Source organism: Martes martes (assembly GCF_963455335.1).
Source record: "Martes martes genome assembly, chromosome: 16".
Lineage (NCBI taxonomy): Eukaryota > Metazoa > Chordata > Mammalia > Carnivora > Mustelidae > Martes > Martes martes.
Window position 1 is genome coordinate 22,542,524 of NC_137904.1, and position 11,356 is coordinate 22,553,879.

General features: G+C 37.1%; 1 protein-coding gene across 1 annotated transcript in view; it reads right to left on the reverse strand.

Annotated features, from left to right (window-relative positions):
- The window catches only part of TAOK1 (TAO kinase 1), a 153,357-nt gene that overhangs the window by 23,690 nt on the left and 118,311 nt on the right, over nt 1-11,356 (reverse strand). Inside the window, 2 exon segments of the mRNA XM_080825304.1 lie at nt 7,790-7,924; nt 9,804-10,007. Coding sequence (XP_080681430.1) covers nt 7,790-7,924; nt 9,804-10,007 — 339 coding nt within the window.

An 11,356-nucleotide genomic window follows, 5' to 3' on the forward strand; every position in this document is an offset into this window, starting at 1 on the left:
CACTCTATATTCAAAAATTAATTTGAGAAGAATCATTTGACCTAAACATAAAACTTATAATCATAAAGCAAAAGAAGACATGGATTACTGTGTAAGCAAATATTTCCTGGATAGGACACAAAAGGCACTGGCTATAAAGAAAAAAATGTAATAGCCAAACTATGGAAAGAGTCCAAATGTCCATCAACTGATGAATTGGTAAAGAAGGTCGGTTTCTCTCTCTCTCTCTTACACACACACACACACACACACACACACAAACACAAATATTACTCAGCTGTCAAAGAATGAAATCTTGCCATTTGCAACAATGTGGATGGAGCCAGAGTGTATTACACTAAGCAAAATAAGTCAGAGAAAGACAAATACCATATGATTTCACTCATATGTGGAATCTGGGGAAAAAAAAGACGAATATATGGGAAGGGAAAAAAAAGAGAGAGGGAGGCAAACCATAAGAGACTCTTAAAATAGAAAACAAACTGAGGGTTGATGGAAAGACATGGGCACGGGATGGGTTAAGTGGATGATGGATATTAAGGAGAACACCTGTTATGATGACCACTGAATGTTACATGTAAGTGATGAATCACTAAATTCTACTCCTGAAATCAATACTACACTATATGTTAACTAACTAGAATTTAAATAAAAATCTGGAAGACAAAAATGTATAAACTGGATTTTTAAACTGAGCTGAAATTCACTCACAACCCCAAGATGAAGTTGCATGCTCTTCCAACTGAGCCAGCCAGGCATCCCTAAAATTAATCATTTTTTAAAAAGATTTATTTATTTTAGAGAGAGAGCACACAAGTGTGTGAGGAAGTATGGGGAGCGGCAAAGAGAGAGGGAGAGAATCCTCAGGCAGACTCCCTGCTAAGTGTGGAGGCTGATGTGGGGCTAGATCATGACCTCAGCTGAAATCATAAGCCAGATCCTTAACCAAGTATGCCACCCAGGCATCGCAAATTAATCATTTCAAAGTGAACAACTCAATAACATTTAGTATATTCACAATGTTGTACAACTACCACCTTTATCTAATTACAAAACATTTTTATCATCTCAGAAAAAAATTCTATTCCCCATTCTCTCCTGGTAGCCACCAATTTATTGTCCATTTCTATGGATTCACATCTTTTTTGGATATTTCACCTAGCCATATAATATGTGATCTTTTATGCCTGGCTTCCTTCATTTAGCATGTTTTCAAGGTTCATCCATGTTGCAGCAAGTATCAGTATTTCATTCCTTTTTATAGCTGAATAATATTCCATTGTACAGATATACCATTATTTATCATTCATCTGATGGATATGGCTATTATAAATAGTGCTGTTATGAACAAGTGTGCATGTACTTGTTTGAGTACTACTTTTTTTTTAACAACTTTTTTTTTTTTAGATTTTTTTTATTTATTTAACAGAGATTACAAGTAGACAGAGAGGCAGGCAGAGAGAGAGGAAGGGAAGCAGGCTCCCTGCTAAGCAAAGAGCCCGATGCGGGGCTCGATCTCAGGACCCTGGGATCATGACCTGAGCCGAAGGCAGAGGCTTTAACCCACTGAGCCACCCAGGTGCCCCTGAGTACTACTTTTTGATTCTTTGGGTATATATGTAGGAATGGAATTGCTGAGTCATATGATACTCGAACTTTCTGAGGAACTGTCAACTGTTTCCCACAGAAGCTGAATCATATTACAGTCATATTACATAAACACAATTACAATATTATTACACACATATTATGAAAAACATACAGGATTTCTCTTTTTTCATGTCCTCCAGTAATTATTATTTTTCTTTCTTTTTAATAGATTTTATTTATTTATTCGACATAGAGAGAGAGAGATCACAAGTAGGCAGAGAGGCAGGCAGAGAGAGGGAAAAGCAGGCTCCCTGCTGAGTAGAGAGCCCGATGCAGGTCTTGATCCCAGGACCCTGAGATCATGACCTGAGCCGAAGGCAGAGGCTTAACCCTCTGAGCCACCCAGGTGACCCTATTTTTCTTTTTTTAAGAAGCCATCCTAGTGGGTATGAGGTGGTCCCTCATTGTGGTTTTGATTTGCATTTCCCTAATACCTAATGATTTGAGCATTTTTTGTTGTGCTTGTTGGTCATTTGTTTATCTTTTCTGGAGAAATGTCTATTCAAGACCTTTATCCATTTTTTAAAGGGAGGAGGGGCAGAGAGAGAATCTTAAGCCGGCCCCACACCCAGTGTGAGCCTGACACAGGGCTTGATCTCATATCACAACCCTGAGATCACGACCTGAGCTGAAATCAAGAGTTGCCACTTAACTGACTGAGCGACCCAGGAACCTGCGACTTTATGCATTTTATTACAATTTATTATTTACTTTTAATGATTTTATTTATTTATTTGACAGAGCATACAGCCAGACAGCACCAGTGGAGGGAATGGCAAAGGAAGAGGGAGAAGCAGGCTCTGCACTGAGCAGGGAGCCTGACACGGGGCTCAATACCAGGACCCTGGGATCATGACCTGAGCTGAAGGCAGATGCTTAACCATCTGAGCCATCCAGATGCCCCTATGCATTTTTTAAAAAAGCTTTATTTATTTTAGAGAGAGAGGGAAAAAGAGATAGAGAACATGTGGGGGAAGGGGCAGAGGGAGAGGAAGAATCCCAAGCAGACTCAGTGCTGAGTGGGAAACAAAAGGCAGGGCTCAATCCCACCGTCCTGAGATGATGACTTTAGCTTAAACCAAGAGTTGGTCACTTAACCAACGGCACCCACCCACGCACCTCCCCGCTTTATCCATTTTTTAAATTAGATGGTTATAACTGGATTTTAAAACTAAAAAAATTTTAATTTTTCATTAAGTAGGAAAAAGAACAGGTAAATTACACATGAAGAAAAAATATTTGCAAGGTATATATGAGATAGAATACTATAACCAACTTTTATAAAGAACACCTACAAATCAATATTAAAAAGATGAATATCTGAATAAGAAATAAAGCAAAAGGGGCACCTGGGTGGCTCAGTGGGTTAAAGCCTCTGCCTTCAGCTCAGGTCATGATCTCAGGGTCCTGAGATCAAGCCCCACATCGGGCTCTCTGCTCAGCGGGGAGCCTGCCTCTCTGCCTACTTGTGATCTCTCTCTGTCAAATAAATAAATAAAATCTTTAAAAAAAAAAAAAAAGAAATAAAGCAAAAGATGGGGCGCCTGGGTGGCTCAGTTAGTTAGGTGTCTGCCTTCAGCTTAGGTCATGATCTCAGGGTCCTGGGATGGACCCCGTGTTGGGCTCTCAGCTCAATGGGCTGTCTACTTCTCGATACCCCTTTCTGCTCCTCCCCCCACAGCTTGTGCTCTCTCTCTCTGTTCTCTCTCTCAAATAAATAAAATCTTAAAAAAAAAAAAAAAAAGAAGTAAGACAACAGACTTGAATATAACACTTCACTTAAGAAGACACAATAGGGGCTCCTGGGTGGCTCAGTGGGTTAAAGCCTCTGCCTTCGGCTTGGGTCATGATCCCAGGGTCCTGGGATCGAGCACCACATCGGGCTCTCTGCCTGGCGGGGAGCCTGCTTCCCCGCCCCCCACCCCCGTCTACTTGTGATCTCTGTCTGTCAAATAAATAAATAAAATCTTAAAAAAAAAAAAAAGAAGACACAAGAATAGACAATAAGCATGTGGAAAGGGGCTTATAATGATTACCTCTTTAGTCCCAGGGAAATGCACAAATACTATGAAATTCCATTTCATACCACTAGAGTGGCTAAAATAAAAAAGACTGACAACACCAAATGTAGGAGAGAATGTAAACCAATGAAAACTTAAATACTGCTAAAACAAAACAAAATAAAACAAAACAAAACAAACGTATACACTGCTAATGGGCAAGTAAATAGTACACCCATTTTGGAAAACTGTAAGATTCTTAGGAGGTTAAACATACACATACCCTACAACTCAGTTATTTTACCTTCAGTATTTATAAAAAAGAAATTAAAATACCATGTTCACATGAAGACTTGTACAAGAATGTTTATAGCAATCTTACATGCCCAAAGAGTAATCAAACCAAATGTTCATCAATAAAGAATGGGTAAAAAAAATTACACATTCACACAATGGAAAACTACTTCTAGTAATAAAAAAGAATGAACTTTGGTGTGCCTGCGTGACTTAGTTGGTTAAGGGTCTGCCTTCAGGGGTGCCTGGGTGGTTCAGTGGGTTAAAGCCTCTGCCTTCGGCTGGGGTCATGATCTCAGGGTCCTGGGATCAAGTCCTGCATCGGGCTCTCTGCTTGGCAGGGAGCCTGCTTCCCCCTCCCTCTCTTCCTGCCTCTCTGCCTACTTGTGATCTCTGTCTGCCAAATAAATAAATAAAATCTTAAAAAAAAAAAGAGGGGGGGTCTGCCTTCAGCTCAGGCTGGGAACAAGCCCTGCATCAGGCTCCCTGCTCAGTGGGGAGTCCGCTTCTCCCTCTCCCTCTGCTCCTCCCCCAGCTCCTGTTCCCCCTCTGTCTCTAATAAATAAATAAAATCTCAAAAAAAAAGAATGAACTTTAATGAACACAAGACTGATAAATTTCAAAAACATTAAGTTGAGCAAAATAAGCCAGATACAAAAGAGTACATTTTATGATTCCCTTTATATGAAACCCAAACAGTTAAAACTAGTAAGAGTGAAGAGACAGAAAATGGTGTTCATGGCACTGGAAAATGACTAAGGAGGGGCGGGGTATGAAGGGAACCTATTGTGATGACTAGAAATTTTACATCTCTTTTTTTTTTAGATGATCGATAACTAAGGCATAAGCCATTGTAAAAACTCTTCAAATTGAATACCTAATATCGATTTATTATATGAAAACAGCTCAAGGCAGAAGAAAGAATGAGTTTCGGTACATGGTAGTTATACTGAGTGATACAGTATAGTTATCTTGTACATAAACCTACACACACTCTGAATGTTTTATCTGAAATAGAATTACTAGGTTTAAGAATATGGATCTTAAACTTTCTAAATCCATAATTTAAGAAGTGTCCTTAAGAAAAGGGAACCCTGTGTACTGTTGGTAAAAATGCAAACCAGTGCAACTACTGTGGGAAACAGTATGGAGGTTCTTCAAAAAATTAAAAATATAAACACATATGATCTATTAATTCCACTACTGGGTATTTACCCAAAGAAATAGAAAACACTGGGGCACCTGGGTGGCTGCATCAGGTAAGCGTCCAACTCTTGAAGTCGGCTTAGGTCATGATCTCAGGGTTGTGAGATCAAGCCCTGTATCAGGCTCTGCGCTGGGCAGAGAAATCTGCTTAAGATTCTCTCTCTCCCTTTCCTTCTGCCCCTCCCCTCATTCCATCTCTTAAAAAAAAAAAAAAAGGAAGAAAAGAAAGAGGAGAGGATGGGAGGAAGAAAGAGAAAAAAGAAATAGAAAACACCACTCTGAAAAGATACACGAACCCATATGTTCACTGAAGTATTATTTACAATAGTCAAGGTATGGAAGCAACCCAAGGGTCCATCAGTAAATGAATGGATAAAGCACATGTGGTATATATATACACAATGGAATATTAGCCATAAAAAAGGAGATCTTGCCATGTGCAACAACATGGATAAACTTGGAGGGTATTATGCTAAGTGAAATAAGTCAGAAAGAGAGAGACAAATACCCTATGATTTCACTTACATGTGGAATCCAGAATACAAATGAACAAACAAACAAACAAAAATCAAAAGACTCTTAAAATACACAAAACAAACTGGTGGATGGTGGGATGGATGAAATAAATGATGGGGATTAAGAGGTACAAACTTCCAGTTATGAAATAAGTAAGTTATGGAGATGAAAAGTACAGCACAGGGAATACAGTCAATAATACTAACAACTTTGTATGGTGACAGATGATGACTACCCTTATTATGCTGAGCACTGATAATGCAGAGAATTGTCAAATCACTATGTTATATACCTAAAACTAAAATAACACTGTATGTCAACTATACTTAAAAAAAAAAAAGTGTGGGGCGCCTGGTGGCTCAGCAGGTTAAAGCCTCTGCCTTTGGCTCAGGTTGTGTTCCCAGGGTCCTGGGATCCAGCCCCACATCAGGCTCTCTGCTCAGCAGGGAGCCTGCTTCCTCCTCTCTCTTTCTCTGCCTGCCTCTCTGCCTACTTGTGATCTCTACCTGTCAAATAAATAAATAAAATCTTTAAAAAAAAAAAAAAGGAAGTGTATCCTTAAATAATTTGAGGGAGCCAGAAACTGGGACAGAGTGTTTGAGAAACATTTAATATATGCCAAGTCACAAAGTCACATGAATTGGCGTCTCTCTAGGTAATACCTCTTTAGGTATTTATTAAAATAGTCATGAAAAAACCACCAAGCAATCTTTGCCACTTGCTCTGTTCAAAAAGTTATTTACATGTTGCAGAATAGCAGAAATGACCTGATTCCTCAGGATGGGAGATGGCATTCTTGACCCCACGTCATACAGAGTCCTGGGCCATTGCATGGGATTTATAAAATCTGCTTATGCAGTTGATACTTCAGAAACTTTTTTCCTCAGATATATCTTTTATACTTCCTGTCATATTTCCTAACAGTCTACTTTTCCTATGATATCTTAATTTCTTTTTATCCCTAGTATCCTTTATCATGTGTTGGTACTTTTTTTGACTGATCAGAGTAGTATGCAGCCTGCTAAAATAACATCCTTAATAATGGATACATAATCCATTTTTTTAAACTAACCCCTATACCCAATGTGGGACTCAAACTCACAACCCTAAGATTAAGGGTCATATGTTTTACCAAGTGAGCAAGTCACACACACCCCATAATCCATTTTTATTATTTTTTGGGAAACCAGAAGAACTACATTTTATTTACTTTTTTTTAAAAAGATTTTATTTATTTATTTGACAGACAGAGATCACAAGTAGGCAGAGAGGCAGGCAGAGAGAGAGGAAGGGAAGCAGGCTCCAGGCTGAGCAGAGAGCCTGATGCGGGGCTTGATCCCAGAACCCTGGGATCATGACCTGAGCCGAAGGCAGGGGCTTTAACCCACTGAGCCACCCAGGCACCCCAAGAACTACATTTTAAATATGTCAAATTGAATTACTTGCTATTTCCCAAACATTTCCCCTCATTCCCTCACTTTGGTTAGCTTCAGTATTTCTTTACTGTTAATTCTTATGTAGAAATAACATTTTTCCTCCTCTCTGTGCCTAAAACCAACAACTATTAAAAGCTCCAATAATTTGTTTTCTTTTTTGTTATTTTTAAAAAGACTTTTATTTATTTATTTGAGAGAGAGAGACAGCATGAGTGTGAGCAGACAGGGAAGGAGAGAGAGGGGGAAAGAATCTCAGGCAGACTTCAGGCTGAATACAGAACCCCACTTGCGGCTTGATCTCAAGACCCTGAGATTATGAGCTGAGCTGAAACCAAGAGTGGGATCCTTGACTGATTGAGCCATCCAAGGCATGCCTAAACAATCTGTTTCCTAAATATTTCTTTTATGCCCCAAATCAAAAGTAATGTGAACTCCTATTTTACCTTCCAGCCCTCCTAAGTATTTGATATATTCTAACACAATGGTTCTTTGTGTATGTTTTGAAGACATCACTAGTTTAACATCTCAGCATATTCTGTATCTTTCTCATAAGAGGCACTTATATGTTGAATGAGTATTTTGCAAAATAAACCCCAAATACAAAAAAAATAAGATATAGCTGTACTTCAGTACAGGTGCCACAGTCCAATACGAAAAATGTATTTCTAATTCAGGGGAAGAACATACCAGTGATGCCGTCCGTATAGTAGCAAAGTGTTCTCGATTACGATAGTGTGATTTATGACGAGACACTTGTGGTGGAGACTGTGGATCTGATGCTCTTGTTCTAGGCTCTCCCTCTTCTCTGTAATTTTCTTCCTCCTAGGCAAAGAAAGAAACAATACTATTGAACAAATACAGCTAACTTGAACTTTCAAGAAAATTTAAAGATAACTTGATCAATTTATCTTAAAGACATAATTTTAAAAAGCAAGAACAAAAATTGTGAATGCCAACATTTTATTTTCAACGTAATTAGAATCAGGAAACATCATTCTCTCAGTATATGAAACAGCAAACAGATTTAGGATCAGGAAATTTATCAGGTTAGATTTATATCCTACTTACTATACAGAAAATGGAAAAGCTTTAATAATTTTAAACAGCAGTAAAAAAAATTTATCCTAATGCTCTTAGGTTTTCAAAGCAGTAATATATCTTAAAAATACCTTTTTAATACTTTTATCATTTGTCCAAATAATAAAAAAATAACTGTAAAAATTTTAAGAATTGGTCTTTCCTTATATATGTCTTAGTTTATTAACTGAAGAGGAAGTGAATTAAGTAGCAACCAACTGATTATGAGAATAATCTTTTTTACTGCTGCTTCTATTGCCTAAGTACATAAAAATTAAACATGATTTTGCCCTGAAGAATACTACTATATAACTAAGTCCTTCTTAATGACATTTTGTGTGAGTGTAGTAGAACATATATAATATGAAATTTTCCATTTCAACCATTTTTAAATGTACAATTTACTGGCATTAATTATATTTCCAATGTTGTACAAAGACCACCATTTCCAAAACATTTCCATTACCCAAATGGAAATTGTATCTGTGCTGAAAAAAATTCTCCATTCTATCCTCTACTCAGTTCCTGGTAACCACTAATCTATTCTGTGTCTCTATGAATTACCTATTCTGATATTTCATGTAAGTGGAATTATGTAGTATTTGTCCTTTTGCATATGGCTTAATATCACTTAGCATAACATTACTGTTTTAGCATAACATCTCAAGGTTCACTCATGTTACAGTATGTATTAGAATTTTACTTTTTTCATAGCTGAATAATACTCCCTTATATGTATATCCCACAGTTTATTTATCTATTCATCTGCTGATGAACACTTCGGTTAAGCCTACCTGTTAGCTCTTGTGCCTAGTAGGTTTTTAGGTAATACTGCAAGCTGTGAAGTTAAAAAGGAAGTATTCCTATTGGTTGCTAAAAACAAGTTACCCGACTTTCAAAATGTTTTCAAGAAAATTAAAAATTCTGCACTCAGAAGTGTGAAGAATACTGTAGCAAAACCCTTATTTCTTAAACTCCAAATTTATAATTATTGGCAATTACATTCAGTTTTATTTTAAAGATATAAATATTATGGACAGTACAAGTCATTTTTGATCATTACCCACCATAACCCTTTCTCTTTTTTTTTTTTTTTAAAGACTTTATTTATTTATTTGACAGACAGAGATCACAAGTAGGCAGAGAGGCAGGCAGTGAGAGGAGGAAGCAGGCTCCCTGCTGAGCAGAGAGCCCGATGCGGGGCTCGATCCCAGGACCCTGAGATCATGACCTGAGCCGAAGGCAGAGGCTTTAACCCACTGAGCCACCCAGGCGCCCCTAACCCTTTCTCTTAAAAGACAACCATTATCATGACTTTCATGTGTGTACTTAACTATTTTTAAATACTGTATTTTTCATGAAACTAACTTCAAATTATATATAACACAGTGTTTCTGTATTTCTTTCTTCTATGATTTTTAAAATATCCTCTTTATATTCTTAAAACATTAGTTTCCCAAATGCAGACATTATACTGGGAAAATAAGCCTACTGCCACTTTAAAATAAGTTACCTAATGATGTTCCAAACTTCTGAAACATCCAAGAGAATCTCCAAACTAATCAGTTGAAGAAAATTATTTACCGAAGTTGAAATTTTTTTTCACTGAAATGCAAATACTCACAGGTTTTAAATGGATGACAGAACTATTAGACATCACTGTGTGGTCTCCCTCCATCATATCCAGCTCACTCTTGTCATCTGAGGCATCTGGAAGACTGTTAACACTACTACTTTGGCTACTGGCGCTGATGGACATGCTGGGAATAGACTGATTACTTCCAACACTATTCACTGTTCCTGTCCGGCCAACACCATGATCTTGTTCCTAAGGGAAAAGAGAATTAGGTTCAAATATCTGTATCTCTTTTGAAATTGTTAATTATAATCACCTATCACGCTGCTTAGCACACAATCTTTAGAAAGAAATTTAGAGGTCTAACATGAGAAATTCCTTCTATTTGCCAAGACCAGGAAGTCTACCAACTGAAAAACAAACAAATAAAAATAATGAACAAGTAAATAACAAAAAGCCCAACTGTGTCAAAAATTTAGTTCATCAGTTACGGGTTATTTCCAAAGTATAGCATTTTCTCTAAATTGTTTGACATTTTCAGAAATCCATTTCTACCACACATCTCATGGGGTATATATATGGAGATATTCTGGTCATTTCTCAATAATTCCCATTGTTAAAACAAACTTTTTTCAAACCTATAAATAACCACTTTTAGTTGTTACTGTTGTTAGAGAGTGCTGGCATGCACATGCAAGCGCGGTGGAAGAGGCAGAACAACAGGGAGAGAGAGAATCTCAAGCAGGTTCCACATGAAAGCTCGAGGCAGCATCTTAATTCCATGACCTTGATCATGAACTGAGCCAAAATCAAGAGTCTGAGGCTTAACTGAGCTACAAGGCGCCTCTTAGCTGTTATTTTTTAAGGAAGACCAAGTATATTTTCCTTCTTCAGAAAATATTCTCTGGCCTACCCTTTTTCATCAATTAATTTAAAATTGATTCCTATCTACTTTTTGTAAATTATAAATTACATATTACCTGTACATTTAATCATACTCATAAAAATGCTTTTATGAAGTAACCAGGCAAGCCATGGTATCTGGGCACCAACATTTTAGTAGTCTTACCATACCAAGACTCTGTAAGGTATGGAGAATTTCATAAAGACATATGGTGCATATATACATATATATAAAGTATAAATATACATATGAATTTTTCTTACATCCTAGCCTAAAAGAGATGCTATTATAGATTTAACTGCATTAGAATTTTATTAATTTTACTTTATTGAAATATTGTATCTAAAAAAGCTCAATTTTCTTTTTCTTTCTTTCTTTTTTCTTTTTTTAAGATTTATTTACTTTAAAGAGAGAGTGAGTGCGACTGGGGTGTGGTTAGGTAGAGGGAGAGAGAACCCAAGCAGACTGCACTAACTGCTGAGCCATACACAGGGCTCAATCTCATGATCCTGAGATCATGACCTGAGCCAAAACCAAAAGTTGATGCCTAACTCACTGCCCTACCCGTATTATCCTCAAAATAATTTTCTAATGATTACTGTATGAACTAAAAAATAAAACCAAAGCTGTAAGTTAAGAAAGTCTTATATTTCACAGTTCATTAATTGTGTAGCACTATTAAAAAAGAAAAGTAAAT